The sequence below is a fragment of the Athene noctua genome, chromosome 4, assembly GCF_965140245.1.
Source record: "Athene noctua chromosome 4, bAthNoc1.hap1.1, whole genome shotgun sequence".
NCBI lineage: Eukaryota > Metazoa > Chordata > Aves > Strigiformes > Strigidae > Athene > Athene noctua.
The window spans coordinates 75,296,341-75,316,896 of NC_134040.1; the positions used below are offsets into that span (position 1 = coordinate 75,296,341).

The 20,556-nt window shown below is 36.1% G+C and overlaps 1 protein-coding gene across 2 annotated transcripts in view; it reads right to left on the reverse strand.

Annotated features, from left to right (window-relative positions):
* GLRA3 (glycine receptor alpha 3) overlaps window positions 1-20,252 on the reverse strand; it is a 92,981-nt gene extending 72,729 nt beyond the window's left edge. The window contains exon 1 of one of the 2 annotated variants that reach the window (XM_074905773.1): window positions 20,083-20,252. In XM_074905773.1, the coding sequence (XP_074761874.1) occupies window positions 20,083-20,201 (119 nt within the window). In that variant the 5' untranslated portion in view covers window positions 20,202-20,252. The remainder of the gene's footprint in view (window positions 1-20,082) is intronic. The other variant, XM_074905774.1, reaches the window with a different exon arrangement.
* Window positions 20,253-20,556: the final 304 nt, after the last annotated feature.

Genomic DNA, 20,556 nt, shown 5'->3' on the forward strand with positions numbered 1-20,556 from the left:
CATGTGGAATGTCATAATTTGGAGTGTACTCTAAGACTGGTCTTAACTGGGTATGGTGTAATAGCAGCCTAGATCAGAAGAAAAAAACCCACTTCAAACAAGTAGTAAAGATCTGTCATAGAATAGTACCACTATCACAAATTTTTGGTCAACCTTTGTTTAATGTTGATATTTAAACATAATACAACATATCAAACAGTCTCTTGTATTTAACATTGTTTTAGAGGTTTGTTTTCTGTTAAAACAAAAGGGACTGCTGTGGTGTCAAGAAACCAACTTACTGAAGGAACTATCTTAGGGCAAAATTTTCATCTCAGGGCCACATGGCAAATGTCATCTCCTATAGCCTCCTCTCCATATGCATTCAGAACTCCCACTGACATTCTAAAGTGTGCTCTGCACATGCTATGAGAGAAGAGTATTGCCACTACCATCAGCCATGTGGACCCAAAGAAACGGTCTTTATCAATGTGTAATTCTTACTCAAGTGGTAGAGAAGATATTGAAAAATCAATACAGTCAGTAAATATATATGTAAATAAACTTGTGACATTTTGATACACAGTGCAACTAAAATAATTTGTGGCTTTTGGAGTCTCAAAAAGATAAAGTGCTTTTCTTGTTTGTGCTGACTTCTAGTCAAAATCAATTACAGAAGGATGTGAATCTCTTTTACTTACCCACTTCATTGTCTCCAATTACTACCAATTCATTGTTTTAGAAGTGCTTAAATACGCTTTGTTTAGAAGTAAACACAGGGAGAAATGCAAAACCCTTAGGAATTTTCTAACTCATAAAAAATTTATGCTGAACTTTGCTTGTCAACAATGGATGGAGTTCCAAAATGGAAAAAATCCATGCAGGTATGTGTGTATGCAGATGCCATGTTAAGTGCAGACTGGGAATGTATTTTTTTTTTTTTCTCCCAAGACTATGTTACTCAAGACATGAAAAGTTACAGTTTTATGGCAACTTCCATTTAGAAGGCCTTCTAAAACATCTGTTTTCAAATTTAAAATTTGGATTTAATATCTTAAATTTAAAATTATTTCATATTAAGTCTTACACTTAGCACTCAAGAGTGTTACAAATTTGGACACACAGAGAATATGAACATAGAAATCTCTAGAATGCCGTGGCTTACATTTTAATTAAAACTAAGTCTTTTAATTGAAATATTAACTGAATTCTAAGAGTTAAAAATTAATCCTTCTGCTTATTTGCTTATCTAGTGTTTATTCTGTTCTGTGTAAGTTGATTTGCATATCTGTAGATTTTTCATAAATTCCTACATTGTTGGATATTTCTAAATTGTTCTGAATACTTTGATATCTCGTTTAGTATTATTTTTAAGTAAAAGTGTTTCCTCAGTAGCTAACCTAGTTCTTTATTTCTTCCCATATCAGGAAAATGTATTTCCTTTTCTGAGAAAGCAAGTACGTAAGATTTTTTTTTTTGTAGTTCAATTTGCAGTTATCCTTTTGGCATCATTTTCATTATCAATCATTTTGAATGTATCTGATTCATCACATTATTGCAACTCGTAGTCATTTATCTTTCTATAAAACATCACACATGATTATAAAGCAAATAAAGTATGAGAGTCCCATTACACTGCTGGATTTTATGTATTTGCAAGGCAGGAGAATCAAGTTACTATGTATATATATATAACACTTAGATTTCTTAAACTCTTGTATAAGAAAGTTATATTTCTGTTCTACAGGGTATATAGAATTCCTACACTACAGGATATATATATCCTATATTTTTATTCTTGATATAAATAAATTCTTTGGAACACAAATATAGAAAGGACTATTGTTAGCTTCAATATTGATCACTTTCTCTGAATGGAGAATTTGTTTCTTTGTCCTCTTTTCACTCCACTGAAATTTTTCTAAATCTTTCATTGTTGTACTTGTAGTTGTTGCTTTGAAAGGCTGCCATGGAATAGAGTATTTTGAATTAAGGTAACTAATGCTGAATAGGAAAAAAGGTAATTGCTGTGACTATGGATTTTGTCAAAGTGGCATTTACCTTTCTGTAAGATAGCATCCTTAACGTTTGCTTTCATTACTCATTTAAAAGTCTCAGAATATCTTGAATAATTTTATTGCCATTTTCTGAAAACAATATCATAATAATTAATATATTTTGTATAAGCAAGTTTTGTTTTAGAAATCAGCTGTAATTTATAACTAAGTATTTTTTCAAGGAATGTTTTCCCTTTTTCTCAGCTTGGTGTAGTATTGAGTAAAAGCTGTTTGAGCACTGCAGAATCCCGCCCTTTCAAATTACCTTCAATTGAAAACATGTATTTCAAGAATACTGTTGGACAAATAATACTTCCATCTATCTGAGCTGACTTGTGAAACACTCTTCCAGTTAAAAAGGAGAAAGACTTGGTAATATAGTAAAACCTGAGTAAGACAGTGCATTTTAGGAAAGCCTACCTGGCAAAGTATGGGTTTTCTGTTTACAGATTAACATGAAAATTAATTCTTCATGGTACAGATTCTCCAGTTTTATTGTACATTGCCTCTGAAAAATAAGCCTCTAAGTGGTGAGAGAAAGTTACACTCCTTTTATGAAGTAAGAATTTATCTCCTTTTAGTGTTAATGCAAATAGCTTCCTCTTCAATGCACAACTATTGCCAAGGCCAGGAATGGCTTTGCACCCCTCTAGAGGGAATTAACTCTGACCTGTCGCATTTTTTAAAGGAATTTTTGCATACATTTTCTAACAGGCAGGATTATAAGAATTTAATATCAGCAAAACTTTTATCCTGTGATGCATAAAGTCATTATGCAACTTTTAGTTACTGAGAAGGCTTCCCATTGCTGAAGTCTTTTACTGAAGAGAGATTATAACTGCCCGGTCTTCTGGCCTATTCATATTTTAGCAGAAAAAATAAGAAGAATGCTAGCCCTGGTGCTGATTCTGTGTTGTTTGTGTGGGCTAGTGGTAAATATCACTAACATTTTACAAAAGGATTGAAACCATTTTCCAATTTCAAACTTAAAGCAGGACTGTATTTGACTTTCCTGAATGTGTCTTAAACATTTTTACAATGTAAATTAAGCCTTGCCAAACAATTAAAGAGAAATTTGTTAACAAAATAGTGGACAAAAATAAAGAAAAAATGGAAAATGTTGTCAAATTATGTATTCCGAAAATGATTTGTGACTAGCTGAATTTACACGATCAAAAGTTAGGGTAAGAATTTTTGTTCTGAACAAGCTGTTATACAAAACCAGGCATGAACAGAAAATTAGCGTCACCAGGACTATAATTACTTCTGTATTTGATCTATCCTGTCTGTTAAATCATGCATCATGCCTTGAAGATTGTTGAGTTGGAATTTCATGGACTGGGATAGGAAAACATCCTGAATCACATGTTTCTGACAGTACACGATATACCAAAAGTCATATTTGAACCAAGAACCATTAGGTCAAGATGAAGACATTTACAGTGGGATATAAATGTTAGAGTAAGAAGCAGCCTGGCACAGGCAAGATGCAGCTTCTCTAGATCAGCACCTACATCTTAAATCGTGGATGAAAAGGTACTGTAGGCAGTTGTAATAAGAATGGTGTTCAGCACTGCAATCTATGAACTGGAAAGAAAATACAAAATAATTGATGGTTTAAAACTAAAAATTGCAAAAAAAAAAATTGGCAGAAGTATAAGCATTGACGAGGGCAAGAAAATAACCCATTTCTTAATTTCAGTCCATTAAAGTAGAACAGTTTACAACAGGCAGAGGATTATATGAATTGGGAATGTGGGCATTATTGGAGAAAGCAGTCGAGTCTGAAGAAGGATTCAGAATTCATGTTGAACAGGTCAGCACTGTTGTGGTAAAGTTCTCACTACTGTGTTATCCGGTAGTGTGGAAAGATTGAAAGAGTGAGTAGAAGCATGAAGGTCACATTGTTTTATATGATATTAATGAGACCAGTTCGGGGACGTTGTATCAAATTCTGTCCAAGTTTTAAAAGAACATTAAAGCATTAGGAAAGGTACTGAACAAAGCCACTAAACCATGACCTGAGAGTCGGGGAAATTTTCTTAAAGTAAGAAACTTTAAGAGCTCAATCTGCTTAGTTTATCAAAAATAAATTGAAAAATAACATAATTGAAGTGTATAAATAACTCAAAGGGGTAGAAAATACTGCACATTTATCTTAAAAAGAAAGGCAGGAGAAAAATCAAAGACTGACACAAATTCAAGTGGGAATTTAGGCACACAGTTTAATAAAAAAGCTAACAACAGAAGATCAAACTGTACCAGTCAAGATAATACAGCTTTCTGGAAGAAACAATTTAGCAAAATATAAGGTCTTGTGTTTCATGTAAGGCTAGCTTGGTGAAAAGGAATGACCTATAATATATAGAAAGGCAGGCTAAATTCAGAGTAGACATTACAAATCTCATGCAGAAATCTTCAGATTGCCAAAAGACACTTTCTGGACTTGAAGAGCTGAAGGAAGGGGAGCAATAGACATAGCTGAAGTGAAAAATGCTGTCTTCTCAGTGTCCTTCTACATTGGGACTGGGCTGTAGGCTTGCAGTTGCCTGTACTGTAACCTGTAACCTTGGCTGCAAGTTACATGTGGTAATGTTGACCCATTTAACTCAGTTCCTTTCACAGATGGGTATTGGGTTTACCAAGCAATTGTATGAGCATCAGTTACTTGCACAGTATGGAATTAACCCCCAGAATGAAAATTACATTCAAGCTGTCCATAAACTACAAGCAGCTTAAAAAAATCAGATATTGATTACTACTAGGAAAAATGAGCTAATGTTCTATCTATGACATGCACCTGCAAAGAGAAAATAATTTTAAGCTAAATGATAACATTGTCATGAAAGCAAATAAAGAGACCAGGGATAAATTTAGATGATAAATTAAAAGCCTTTCAACCACTGCAACCCTTCAGTTCAGGAATAGTTTAGCACTGAGTGGAGATAGAAGAGCCCTGTGTGTTTCAAGACGGAGCTTAGATATGATGCTGTGATATGTATGACTGTGGTTGCCGGTAATGGGACTCAGTACTTTTCTAACCCCTCTGCTGAGGATATGTTTGCATTATTACAGATTCCTTTATGTGTTTAAAATAATTACTACTACAGAACTCTGAAAAAATATATATAGTTAACATAGCTGTGCAGCCAGAGCATCCACATCTACAGAATTTAAATGGGAGATCTCATCTAGTGGCTAGCAATTTAGCTAGCAGGAGAAAGCATGGGTCATGAATCTGTGCTCCTGAAATGTCTATTTAAAGTAGGCATGTTTGTGAGAGAAAACCTCACTCTCTTTCCTTTCTCCAAAAGGAAAGTTTTGAGAAAAGCTCTTCAAAGGGAATTTGACAATCTCCACAAATGTTTCCTTCTCTAAAAACTATAAAGCTACAAAAATCAGATTGATTTCCTGTGGTTTTTTTGAAGAACCACTGTATCACTACTCATAAGCTATCTCTTTTCTATCTGCCCCAAACTTCTGCACTAAGGCATAAGTAAAGGAAAGGAACTTTACAAATGTAATGTGCTTTATTTTAAAATGTATATTTCCAAGAGCAATATCAGTTGTACTACGTTTGAGTCATTTGTATAATTTGTTTGTTACAGAAAACACTGCTTTTCACTGATTTCCCTCTTTTAAACTTTTCGTCTTCAAGGTGGGTTCTTAAAAATCATTTCATTGTGTTGTCTAAGCCTTAAAAGAATGTTGATTTGAAAATATGGAAGAAAAGAAGTAAGGGGTTATCGCCACCATTTGTATAAGAAAGGTTGTAGCTCTCCAGAAGGGCTTAATAAGAATAGTATAGACAAAGGTGAAGGAAGAAATGACATCCTACATCATTTGCTGACTCTTCCCACTTTATTGCTGCTACATACAGGTGGATAACAGAGATAAAGAAAGAGTATGGTGTGCTGTAATGATACCTTCCACTGGAATCTTCCTAGAGAGGTTTCCAAGTCCAAGTTAGAGCAGTCCCCTAATTTATCCAAGTTCTTCTAAGAGTAGTCTCCAGAGTCTCACTAACTTACTTTTGAATACAATTGATACAAATTATCTTTAAATTAGATGGTAAGTTAATTTTCTTCCTTCCATAGTTAAACTACGTATTTTGTCTTGAAAATCTTATATTAACACCAAGTTACTGTCATATTTGACTTGGTGGTTTTTCTCATCTGATCATAAATTATTCCTTTCATCTCAAACACAATCCATCTTAGCCATTCAAAGAGGTAGAATTTTAGTATTTCATCTTACAACGCATACTACAAAGCAGCTATATGATGCTTTGCATGCATTGTGATGGTCCAATAGCTCTTTCATTTCATTACTTAGCTTATTCTCTCAGACAGCAAGTGTGGCCAAACCCCTGGAGCAATTGGATTTTGTGTTGTGGTCCATTCTCTCCAGCTGATGTTTGAATGTTTTTAGTGCACTTTACATTAAAAAGAATTGCAGAGAAGCTCAAGAAAATTAATTACACACTCATAAGAAAACCAAAAACTTCAGCCAACCAATATGCACTCACTTTCATCTCTCTTTAAAATTCATCAATTTTAAAACAAAAATTATTCAGCGTAACCATGTAATTAACAACGTCTGCTAAAATTAAATGATCCTCAAATTGGTGATGTCTGATGCTCTAACAGTGCCTTGATATTTGCATTTTGAAAATTGTGGCAATAAGATTTTGTGGTATGAAGACAGTCTTTAAGTCCTCTTCTCTGCAATATAAACCTCTTCATAAAATGTTTTTGGTAGGATTAGTGGGAAAACTGAACATAATGTTTGAAGAGGTCAGAAGCATAGGATTTTTTGTTGTAAAGGGAGTGTCTCTGATTATATGATCTATTAATTGAAGTAGGTAAAGAATATAGTATGTAAAATCTGCACACATTATTCCAAGAATGAACATAAACCTGACAAAAATACCTTTTTGACAGAAGAATGTTCCAGAGTGTGACAACTTAAAGTAAAAAACCAACAAATGTTAACAAGAATGACCACTGAAGGCCTCAAGCCCATCCCAATTAAAGTGTTTTCCTTACTTGTACAAAAATAGTAAATCATGCTTTTTTGGAAGGATAAAACCTGCTTTCAAACCTAGACAAAAAAAAAAAAAAGTTAATGTAAAGCAAAACCAATGCTAATTTGTTTGTTTTTTATGATAAAGCTAAGGGTTTTTAAAATTTTTGCACAGTTTGTCATTAAAATGCATTAGTTCAGTCAGGTAGCATGACACAGGTGTTCTTTTGAGGTGCGATGTGGCTACCTGAAATAGCTGTGTCAGAATTGAAATGTGAGCTTCTGTGTTTTATTTCAATAAGCAGTTTTAATTTTTGAAAGCCTTGCAGATGAGGCAAATATTGTGGAACGAGAGCTCAGCAGGTGGAATAAATATGTTTAAAGCAAATATTTTTAAAAATTGCAATAAAATTTTAAAACAATCTCTTCACTCTACTGAAAATTAAAATCCTTCACAGAAAACAAAAAACCAATAGACTTCTCTTACTGGAAGCCATTCATCAACAATATTGATTCATGAAAAGCCAGGGCCATTCTGGAAAGCCAGCTGTGTCAGAGGGTCACAGCTGCATGGATCCAATCCTGAAAGTGACGCACAGAACCGGCTGTCACTGCTGTCCCAGGCTAGCTCACACAGAGTTTCTTCTGAGATGCTAAACAAGACTCAAAATTTGTCTCCTCTGAATTGCCTTTTGGAAAACTCTTTATATTATCTACATTGTGAACCCAAGATAACCGAACTCCTAGCTTAAATGCCTGAATTAGGTATTACAACATTACCTTCTTCTGCAATTCAAGGTTAATGCAAGGAGATAATTTCCTTCCAACTCTTTTCTATTCCAGCATAGAAGTAATTCCACTTGAGCTTTATGGGTGAATAAATTAATGTCATTCTGAGGGACCAAAAACCCAAAAGTGAGTTTCCAATGGTGAAAGAGTAGTGGAAGAGGGTGACCTGAACTAAACCCAAAGATAGTAAATGAAGGAGAAAGAATTAAGTTTGCAGTTTTAAAGACTGAGATTCCAAATGTTTTTCCTATTATTTCTGTTACAACTGAATGTGTTGCTTGCTAATTAAAGTTTAACTTTTATTTGTTTTAGGTCATGTAGTTGTCAATTCCTAATGCAATGAAAATTCAGATTTTCATACCTATAATGATTTAGATAATAATAATTTTATCAGATCAGAGAGAAGCACAGAACTCTTAACTCACACTTGTCAGAGAAAAGACTGTCACTTCAACTAACAGGAGCAGAAGCATTGTATCACCAAGATTTTAAAGAGGTATTTTCTAAGAAAGATCCTCGGGAGATTTTAAAATATTTTCTGTGACAGGTTAGATTTTCTACTGATTTTTCACAGTTTTAGGTTTTTCTAGTTTCCCTTTTATCCTCATATTTTTAATAAGTTCAGATGATCAGATTAATTTTTTGATATAATGTTTCAGAGATAAATAGAATTACATCAGGACACATTTTCAGCCAAAGTACATTTTTAGTGCAACAAAGAATAAATTTCCATTTTAAGATCACTAATTATTCTTTTTTTAATTATTTTAGTGGTTAGACATGAAAACTATGTGAAAAATATATGGGATTGCCTTTCAATGCAACCTTTAAAAATGTCTTTCAGATTTAGAAAAATTTGATTTTTCTGTTTCAGGCACTGAAGTAACATTGCATTTTAGTCCTCTTTGTAGGCTAAGCAATGGTTACAAGCATTTTGTTATGATGTACTTGATGCCTTTATGGTGTCATACATTTTTTTTTCCTTTTATTAATACAGTTGAGAGTTCCTCCAGTCCTACAGTCTTCCTCCAGTTCTGCTTGTCGTGGAAGTAAAATGTTATAATGTTTATAGCTTATTTACTTTATGTACTATAGTTTAAAAAAGGTTTAGATTGCTGTGGAGTGTTTCAGCTTTTCTTAACAGAGAGAAAAAAAATAAAGAATAATGAGTTTTAAGTCTTCTGATTAAGTCTCTCTGACCTGATCACCGTTCTACAGGTCAGAGGGCTTTATATTCTAGATCAGGCTAAATTTGTGACGGTGTGTATATATAAGCATAATGCTTTACTTCCTCCTTTGGAAAAAAGTTTATCTCTTGGGGTAAAGGAATAAAACTAATTTGTCAGCATTCTTCATAATCCTATGGGTATGGCTTTCTATCTTAATTAAGACATGGATTCAGTAAACTACAGGTTGTCCCTCTAATTTTGCTTTCTTGTTTAATACAAGCTTATTGTTGCCAATTTCAGCCATGCAGCATGCAAATTTTCTTAAGACATTTTATGAATTATGACTCTAATCTGAGTATTTGTTCATTGTTTTCCCAGAAGCACCTACTTCCTTAGTAGTCTTTGTACCTTATTTTTATAAATGTTCTAAACTCAGATCTTAGTTTCTTGCTGTTTCTTAATTTATTCAACATACATTTTTGAGGAAAGAGCTGATTTAAATAGCTATGTAAGGAGCAGAGAATGTCTCAAATATTCAAACTCTGACAAATCTCTCACTCTTCTGAAGACCTATTGCATAGGTTCAGTTTTGGACAACTTTAACTTTGAATAGTCAGAACTTCCCAAAATTCAATTAACTGCTTTCAGAGGTTTTTTTAGACAGATAGTACTTGGCTAAAGTGAACAGAATATCTTTGAAAATAGAAACTGTAAATCACTAATTTATAGTAGTCTGAACTTGCATCACTATCTCACTATAAAGACTGATCTGCGTATTAATTGAATAATGGAGAAAAGTTATTGGCGTAATGGATAGATTGCAAAGCGACCATGTAAAATAATTGCAGGATATTATCTTTTATAATACCAGATATCCTTGTATAAAAGCATGTCAGAGCTGAACAATTAAATTTATTTTTGTGATTAATGAATAATTCCTCTAACCAATTGAACTTGTGCAGGAGCTGACTGTCTTTCACCACCATAATGAATAGTAATTCAACCTGATGTCAACGAGGCAACACTAGATTGAAAGGAGAATTAATTAAAATGAAACTTTTGCCTGGCTAAAAACTGCAAAACATTATTTCCCAAGGCAAACTCTTCCCAAATCTAGGAGCAACCGGTGAATACTGAAAACAGAATTCTACAGATTATAGCTGCTTGGTTGATCCTGTATTTTGAATGCATCCCAAAATGTTCTTTAAATTGTAGAGCTGCATATTACTGTGTTTTCTAGTTATAATTCACTGCCTAGATTTTTTACTATTGTTGCAGCAGCTTACTTTGCATCCACTAGGTTGCTCAATATAAAAAGGAACAGTGTCCACTGAAGCGTGCATCTGAGGAAAAAGATATTTATCGTAATTGCAATTAATGACCATTCATAATGTCATAAATCTTCTCTTTCTCTTTTGCCTTGTTTTGCTTTAAACATCCACTTTTATGAGTTAAAAACCATAACTGAAACTGAAAACTGCAGTTCTTTGATATGCTTCTTCTCAAACAATTCTTTTACTATTCATAAAAATCTTCACTGAAAATCTTAGAATGAAATGGTTGAGGTTTATCAAAACTAGATAAAGATTTGGGTTTGAATTAAAATCCCAGGGTTTGTGAAGACTGAAGTACAATTGAATTAAACACTATTCCATTTGCCTTAGGGGAGCTCTGCTTTGATCAGTACAACAGTGTTGTCCTGTATCTTCAGAGAGCATGTCACATGGCTGTTTAGAAGATGAAGACTTTTTCTCCGAAATAAGTTTGATGAAAGTTCAGTTAAGAGAAAAGCTGAATATAGCCTGAAGAGTCACTCATCTAAAAATAAAGTAGTTCAACAAGCAGGACTACAGCCCAGAGAAGTCAAAACTTAGCAGTAAATAGAACTTAGTGCTATATAAAGTTATTTCCCAAAACACTTCTTGTGAAATTATTTGTCTTGATTAGTCGGCTAATTATAGTGTAGCTACTGTGTTATTAGTGTTGATTAAGAAATTTCAATGAAGACAAAATATTTCTAGTTGGAATAATACTGATTTCTTGAACTAGTTTTACAGTAACAAATCTGTTTCAATGTTGTTTTAATGAAATTCTAACAGGCTCAAGTGGAACATTGTCCAGTGTCCTTTCTATTCTATCAGCCAGAATCTGTTTTCTAATGTCAACGGGAACTCAAGGTGGGGTCTCAGGTTCTAATTTTCAAAAACTTCTCTGAACATCTCCCTCAAAGAATTGACAGAAGTTCTTTCCTGCTTTCTGCAACTTAAGCTTCCTTTAATGAATTAAAAAACAATAAAATCTTGTCAGAGCTTTGATATTTTCTGTGAGACAGGAATGGTGATGTTCAATCAGCTGTGTTAATTTACATGAGATACACAGATTAACTAACTTTTTCCTTTTAATTAATTCTATCCAGAATCAACACTTCAGGATAAGACTTTCTTTAAGGAACAACAGGGTTGAGCTTCAGGGTGATGAGAGTGACAGGATTCATGCCACATAATGACAGAGCACAGTATTCCTAATACACCCAATGAAGCATTTCCCTTACTGAATAAATCAGAGAAAATAATGTGAAGGTATAAACCAGTGTTGTTAGCCTTTCACGTTTCCACCAAAATTATTGTGGTTCACTACACACATTCTCTTTCACACACAGAAAGTGGTGTTTAGACTTCCCCTCAGATACATATCTTGTCTTCACTATTTTAGCCTTGCTTATGCCACATATCCAACACCCGCCCAATTATCACATGAGTCTTCTAAGCTTTGTATAAACAAGTGGAAATATGCTGGGTGAAGGAAAGATCATGACCTATGCCGATCCCCCACTGCAACCTGCACATCCTACATGGGCTGGTTGGGGCACTTCATGGGGTCTAGGTAGAGCATCCCCTCCCCTTCCCTGGGTGATTGTGAAGGCATTGAGGACCCCCCAGACAATGTTCCACCCTCTATTATATGCAAGACATATCATCTCCTGAAGGAGTCATCACTGTTAAAAAGGATGAAAAAAGTTATTCTCTTAACCATTACTTAGGGAATCTGAACAAGTGCATTTGTGCTCACGTTTTGATTACAGATGAAAACTTGAGTACTCTTAACTTCAAATATCTGTGTATGGGAACAACAAAAATAAATAAAGAGATAGGTATATTCTTAGAGTTCATTTGCACAGTGTTAGAATTTGGGGATAAGTTTTGGAGGTAAAAATTTAATGCATATATGGAGAAACTGCAGAATTCCAGTTCTCTACTGTACATTTTGTAATCATGGATTACTGGCTCAAGTGGATGCATTTCATATTTACTTTGTGTGGTAAAAAATTGCAATATCATGTTCAAAACAATTGAGTATCCAGTCTTTGCTGTGCAAGGACTGAAGGAAGACACTTTATTTTACTTTAACTCTTTCAAATAAAGTGTTAAAACAAACTGATAAATCTTGCAAACTCTGATTCCTTCTTTAAAAAAAAAAAAAACCCAAACCAAACCAAATCTTTGCATAAAGCATTCTTTCTGATAGAATAAAGCAAAGAAAAAAAAACGGACTATAGATTTAAAAAAAAGTCTTTTGTGGGATGTAGTCCAGATTTGGTGCTGAAATCTGCCTACTTTGACTTTAGTTATAATACTGCAGTCAGAGGTAATGGATCTGACCTGATAGCATTCGGGAAAACATTGCTCAGGTGCGCATCCCTTCACGGAGGCGTTATATAGATGCTTAGGCACAGAATTAACATCTGCCTTAGAATACTGTAGTTAGTTATAATTTAGCTGTGTGAAAACAGTGCTCTAGTCATGACTGATTTCAAAATTTTTATTTTTTTCCCTTTAAAAAATGAAAAGTTTTACTCTACTTTTGCCAACAAGTTACCAATTTGTGACATTTATTTTATTTATCTAGTAGGGCACCCTTAGCCAGCAGATATGTTGCTCACAAAACTGGAAGTTTACTTGGTGCTTGCAGATGAATATTTCTTAGCCCCGAGCATGGAAGCTCCTGTTGCATTACTAAGTCTAACAGATGACTGCAGTTTTGAAAACTTTATGAAACAAAAAGCCTTAGCAGGAAAAAAACTCTGAATCTTTTTAATAATTGAGTCCCACTGTATCCCATAACATTATAAACCAACTTTTCACAAAAAAGTCCATAAGCTCTTCAGTCACCCACTAAGATGGAAGTAATAATAATTTTTTTAAAAATCAACCTTCTGAAGACCCATGCTAGCAGAACTGTTTTTACTATGCCTTTCTGTTCAGTAGTTGGTTGTGAAATTAAAGTTGATTAATCATTGGTAAAAATTGTAAATTTATAAACAGCCAATTTCGTAGAAAGTAATCTTGGAAACTATATATTCTGGTACTTGGTGATCCTCACAGATGCTATTTAGGATTACATTAGGCTCATATTTTACCTTTCAAAATTCTGAGAGAAAAATGTATTTTACAAGAAATTGGAGATAAATTCTAGACATAGTGGAGTCTTATGCAAACTGTAGATAGTATGTGAAGCCTTGGGCAATGGTGAGATGGTAGCATATTCAATTTTTTTTTTTTAATATCAAATGTATTTTTATAGATATTTTATATCAAAGATGGGATGCAACAAAGGGCAAAATACTAAGACAGTAGGTTATGTAGTTATAAGTGTAGCCTGAAATTTAATCAGGAAGAGGAAAAAATTTGGTTTGTTTTTTTTTTAAATTATGACATTTATGTCATAGCTGTACTGATTTTGCTGATGATACCCTTCCTAAATTAGTTTTAGGTGTAAGAATCACATACAGGTTAATAGCAATTAACTTAGTCTCACCGTCTTTTATAATTTATTACTCCTATGTTCACTTTCTACTCACTTTATTGTTTCACTGAAACAGTTTTGGGATAATTGCTGGCTTGCTTTTTCCTGTAGCCATTGATTTATTTGTATTAGACAGTAGTCCCTACTTGTGCAGCTCCACAATTTCAGCAGCCCCATCAGTGACCACATGATTATCTCAGGCCAGAGTCTTTTTGAACTTTACATTTTCTGCAGTGTCAAACTGTTTCCCTTGGACATTGCATTTCACCAATGTTTCATGTCACCAAATCAAAACTTCAGCAATAACAATGTTGAATATTGAATATCTTCCTTAGGGAAGTTCCTACCTGGAAATAGCCCTTACTGTCCTTGCCATCCCTTCTCATTTTGTACATCTGTGGTAAGTCTAGAGGAATAACAGGGTGGTATGTGGTACAGAAAAATTATATAGGAAGTGTTTGTTATGTAGAAAGTCCACTACGATGGAGACCAAGTATTATTATCCTGTTTGCTGTTGAATAATGTGGGAGCAATTCATTAGACAGCTGACTGGGAGAGTAATAACAAAAGGCATTATTTTATACTTTTATAATCACATGCTGTCTATTTTTGTACTTTTTCCCTTCATTCTTTCCTTTTTACTTTTAATACTTAGCATTTGTATTGACACATCATCTAAGGACATCCGCCAGGAAGAGTCATATTGCTTCAGAAGCCATAAAAGGTAATGGATTATAGTCTGTGCTAGAAAAAAAGTACAGTCTGAAAGATTCTTCTTTTCTCTTGACTTTACTGTACAGACTGGTCTGCTTCCTGATGCTCTTCTCATTCTTCTGCTTTGGTCCTGCATTCTTGTTACACATAGTTTCTAGCTGTGTCTTTTCCTGCTGTCTTGAGATGTTCCCTTGCTGCTGGTACTGATATCCTCAAAAAGGTGCCTTTTACTCTATCTGTTCACAATGGCTACACATCAGCAATAGTAGAGCTACTCCTTTTTAGTTCCTATCTCCTTTTACCGATTCTTCCAATAAACATCACGAAGATCAGTAGGAAAAGCAATAAAGAGGAGAAGATGCAACACCACACAGAAGGGCTCTTCTCTGTTCATTACTTGAGCAAAGCTGATTTGTGGGACTAATTCCCTATAGGTAGTATTACATAATGCTCAGTAAGATCATTTGAAGCTTGTATTCGAAATCTGTTAAAATAAGAAGCTCTAATCTTACAGACATTTTCTTTAATCGTCATGATTTCTAGGATATCTGGACAAGACTAATCTGATAGGGGAGCTATCAAAGTTTTCATCATAGAGAAGCACAGCATTTATCTCACAATATTCATTTCAGTTGTTGTTAGCATCAGTTGGCTAGGAATGAATTAGGAGAGGTTTAAAAGTAAGAAAATGTCACTAGCACAGTAAGAATTAAAAGATTCATGTTTTTATTTGAAATGCCCTTGTTGTTTAATTTTCTTACAGTTTGTAATGTTATAAACTCAAAAACCTACACGTAATTCTCAAAATTATAAACATGGTAGTCAGAAAAATAATTGTTTTTTATAGAAATAAAGAATGGGTAGTAAAAGTCCTGATCAAATTCATGATTGTGACAAAAAACGTTCGTTCAAAGGGATTTCAGTGTTCTTAATGGTGCAGTTGAAATATAAGAGAATTTGGATCACATACTCTTGGTCACAAAAAACCTCACTTCCTTTTCGTCTGAGTTTTGGGAAGTACAATACTGTCTGTGGGTACACCCTGCAAGGGAACCCCAGTGCTCTTCTCAAATTTTAAAAGGACCCTGAGCACATTTCCTTCATCCCAGGGGTTTGGCTACCTGAGCTCAGTGCCAGCTCTGATAATGCAGCAGCCCAGCTTTGAAGCAGAGCTGTTTGATAAAAAGTTGTAGAAGCCTCAGCCCTCTTCTGTCAGGAGAATTTTTTTTCTTTTTTATTTCTGGGTTTCCCCCCCCTTTCTTTTTCTCCCTCAGAAGTGCTGGGGAGATGCTCATGGTCTCTGCATGAGCTACTGTTCAAGTATATCTTCACCCAGCCTTGTACCTTAATTCTGATGCCAAGCTTGATCTGCTGACTTGACCTTTTGCCTTGACCTCGGGCCTGCCTCATCACTACCAACTTTGCCTGTCAGTCTGAACTGTTTGGACTGGATCTGCTCTGCTCTTGCATAGGTGCTGAGGGACTGCAAACTTTGTTGGTAGGATCTGTGTCTGCCTGCTTTGCTGAGTCTGAACTCCCAGCTCACCTTCCCTTCCTTTGCTGCTCCCTGAGACATATCAGATCTTTTTCATTGGGACCTTGAGTCTGTCAACTGATCTATCCCATCTTTTCAAGTTGAGACTGGGCTGCCAAGGAAAGGTGCTGTGCCTCAGTGCTCTCATCTTGAATTACTACGTTTTCTTTCATACACTATTTTAGTCACATCCTTATTTTAAGACACTTTTATTTCTTGAATAATAATGTAGGTATAATTCTTAATGTATTAATAAGCTACTGAAGTCTGAGTAGAATGTCCAAAAATCTTTATTTTCAAAGATGTTTGTGATGATGCATCAAATTTAATAGTTTTTAGCTGTTGTTTTTTTCTCTTTCATTACTTGGAGGAACTAATGCTGGCTTAAAGGATATTGACTATTCATCTGAAATCAATTTACAATGCAATGAAGGAATAATTTCAAAATCAGTTAACTGTGAGCTCAGACATGCCCCAGAGTTAGGTTGCATGGAGCTTTCTTCCACAAGAATCTGGCCTCTAAGTGCAATTATCTGTCTCTGCGATACTGTTTCTTTCAATATAAGGCCAATGGGGTAGTGAAAGAGGCAATCACCTAATCATAGCGTGATTCTATGATCTATGCTAATATGGATAATTAAAGAAATATCATACAGGAAGGACTTGTTTTGCATTTCCACAGTGCCACCTACCTTTTCATCTCGTGCTTTCCCCATACACAGGTCTACATATAACTTATCTATACTACAGTCTTTAAGGAGAAAGCAGAGTCCCTGGCAAGTCCTTGACAGTGTAGTTCTGATAGACCTGTGCTAGTGCCCATGCAAGTTCGAGAGCTGTCATAAAACTGTTTGACTCGCAAATAGTTTTTGTTGACTCTTGTTGACTCTACAAATATGATCTTTCTTTCACTGTGACCTCTTGGAATCCAAGCAAATCCAGAGGAATTCTTGTTAACACTGTTACTTTAATGAAAACTTGGAGGAATACTCAGAGATTATTAGAACTTTGAACCATACCTTAGAAGTGTTTATTTTCCTTCTTTGATAGTGAAGGACAGGTATTTTCAGGCTCCATTAAATTATTTTCCAGGGCTTTTACTCTCATTTTTACATTTCTACCCTCTTCTTAGTATCACAGTGGGGCTTGGACTGGAAGTTATTAATCAATAATAATTTTTTATTTCGGGTCTGATTATACCTTTTCTCCCGGTCCTCAAATATATCACGGTAAACATAATAGAATGCTATGTGCTTAAACCCTTGATTTTCATGTCTAAAACCTATTAATATATTACTGATAAGTATGTTATTAACCTAAGATATAGTAGCACAAACATACACAATATTATGAAAAATATTATGAAATATTATTAACAACATTTTATTCTCTCTACAGTTTCTTTCAGAAATGAAACTGATAATTAGATCCTACCACAACCAATATGAGTCTTGTCTTAGTCATTTCAATTTGAAGAGCCTTTAGACATGGGATGAAAAATTATTATTTTAAAAAAATAATAATGAGGTGCAGTTTCCTCTTGTGAAGCATGCCAGTCCAGAGACTTTGCTCATTAAAGTAGCAAGACTGTAACTTTATACTGGAAACAAATCCTTTTTGTTTTCATTTGACCTGTACTGAAAAGATGACTAAATGTCTATCTTCACAGGCATATAATTCAAACAATCACTTTAAACAACCTCAGGGCTGTTGGACAAGAACTGAAGGTTCTTCCTCTTAGGTTCCTCTGTTCCTCTCACACAGCCTTGAGTGCTTGTTAGTGAAGAGCAGAAAAATCTTAATGTTGCACAATGTAAGAGAGTATATATTACTTTTTCCATGATGTTCGAGCAAGTGAAACACTTCAGGTTTGGTTGTTCCTAGAAATTCATAGCACATCCCTCTTCTCCCTGAGGGTGTTATATAGGTGCTAAGGCGGGAGTCTGTGTGTCTTACAGAGAGTGGAAGCAGCGTCCTACTATTCCTTGTTCTATTTACTGTAATGTAAATCATTTCCAAAGGTTTAAGTTGGAAAAGAATTAGAATTAATTCTTCCAAGGTTCCAGGAAGCTTGGGAATTTCACAGGTTTTAATACTTTAACTTTTTTTTTTTTTTTTTTTAATTACCTTTTTAAAGCATGGAGAGGACTTGTGTATGTCTCAAACTGACTCAAGTTTCTGAGATATTGCTAGACTTAAAGTCACCAGCAATCTCTATACTGAGATATATAACAATGATACACACAGATTCTGAGAAGCTTTCTGAATTCTCAGACTATATAGTCTTTGTGCAGAGTAATCATGTTCCTTGTGATAAAATGATAATTTAAGAGCAGAAGGCTATTGCGGTACAACAGTTACTTGGACATTTCACAGAATAATTTGAATTTATGCAAAATAAGATGCCTGCATGAATTTTGAAATAAACAGATATTAGTCCAGAAGTATGTGATGTAAAATACATGTATGCTTTTCAAATCTGTGTTTTTCACTTTTTCCCCCCTTGGGTTATAATATGTGTTTTTATATCATTAAAATAATGGGTGAATCATTCAACAGTAGGATGGCATTTAAATAATAAGCTGAGGGAAAATAAGTTCTATAACTACATTGAAACAGAATAATAATAACACAGTACTGCTGGTATTGCCTGCACTGCACAGGGGTTTGGTTATCTACTCTGAACGTTAAAGACTCAATGCTACTGAAAAATTCAAACTGTAATATTTATGCATTTACTCTTTCCTCCCCATGTCAATTAATCCCATACCATGTGACCCAGTTTCTTAAAATCTCTCTCTTTTGGCGCAATTACAATAAAACCACATTATAAACTATTTACATTACATATGTTGATACAAACCAGGTCATTAAACTAATTTCAAAAAGGAAAAAATTGCTGTGAGCACCTGTGAAGTGTGCCATCATCGTGGGGCACTACACGCTACTGTTTTAACTTTGTGGGTATAAATTCCTTACACTTATAGCCCCAAACTCTCTCTGGAGAACCACTTCTCAAATTTGTTTCCTTTTATATCTTTGTCGAGCAACAATGTGATTCTTAAAATGGCATTGTCATGTTACATGCCACAGTCTGTTTATTGTGATACGGAGGTGGAATGTTTGTTGATTAGAAGCATGGCTAACTCCGCATCAGCAGTGAATACACGATGACATTGAAGTCTGCTTCTTTGTATGTCTGATTTTTCTTCTTCGTTTTTCCCCTCACTGTTAAACAGAGGATTCAAGTTTATTTTAGCCTGCTATAACCACAATTCTAGCTATGTATTAAAAGAATGCTTGTACTGATATCATAACGCTATTTGAGCTAGAAACAGTGAACTGGGCAGAAAGCAGAAAAAGCTTTATGAACCTCAGTCTTCTACTCGGGTCCTAATTTATGGATATGTTACTATCTATTGTAATACAAATCCTAGACTGCCAGTAGTACAGTAAACGCTTTCCGTCTGGAGAGTAATTCTGTAGATCATATCCTCTGTTCACTCAACTATAATTTTTCTGTTTCTGTATAAGACTTCTCTGACCTAACGCAATCCCTGATTTTCTTTCACTGAAAAGAACTGACAGTAATAAAAAAGTCTCTATATTCCCAAATCGGATTATCTTCTGTAACTTTTACATATAGACACTTCGCACCCGGAGAATTTTCAAGATCATTAATGCTACAATTTTTGCTAAAACCAGTGATGACATTCACAGATCAACCAGGGAGACCCTGTGAACAGGTGAAGGAAACGCACAGCCTTCAGCCTGAAAAATGCAGAATGAAATTCGAGGCGCTGCAATGCTACAAAGTCACTCGCGATGCGTGGCCCCCACGCATTTAGTTTCCGTGCCCAGGGTCCGGCCGCCGGAGGCAGCCGGGCGGTAGCGGTGGGGGACGGCAGCGGCCGCGGCCACTCTGCGCGGGTGCCGGCACTTGAGCCGCCCTTGGGAAAGGGGCGCGGCGGGGGACACTCGCGCCTTCCCTTCCCCGAAGAAACCGACTCACCTGAGCAGTACCGCGGCTTCCCACAGATAAAGCCCCGAGACAGCGGCGCGGAGGTACCTCATCCGGGCCATGCTGCTCGGCGGCGCCGCCGAGCCCTGGAGCGGGGCCGTCCGAGGCATCCGCGGGGCTCCGCGGCGGGGCGCGGCGGGCGAGGGCGGCGGCGCGGCGGGGCGCGGCGGGCGGGCGGGCGGTGCCCCAGCACCCTGGAGAGCTCCGGCGGCTCCGCGCCCGCCGCCCGCCCGGTACCCGGCGGCGCCCCGCGCGCTCCCGCCGCTCCGCTCCGCTCCGCAGCGCAGCGGCACACTAATCCCAGCCGCGGCGGCGCCCAGCCGCGGCGGCGGCGGAGGGAGCCCACCTCCCCGCCCGCCTGCCCACGGCTCCTGCCAGCAGCCCGCACCCCGCCGCCGGCCGCATCCCGGGCGCGGGGGGCGCAGCGGCCCCGGCGGCGGCGGCGGCGGCGGCGGCGGCGGGGCG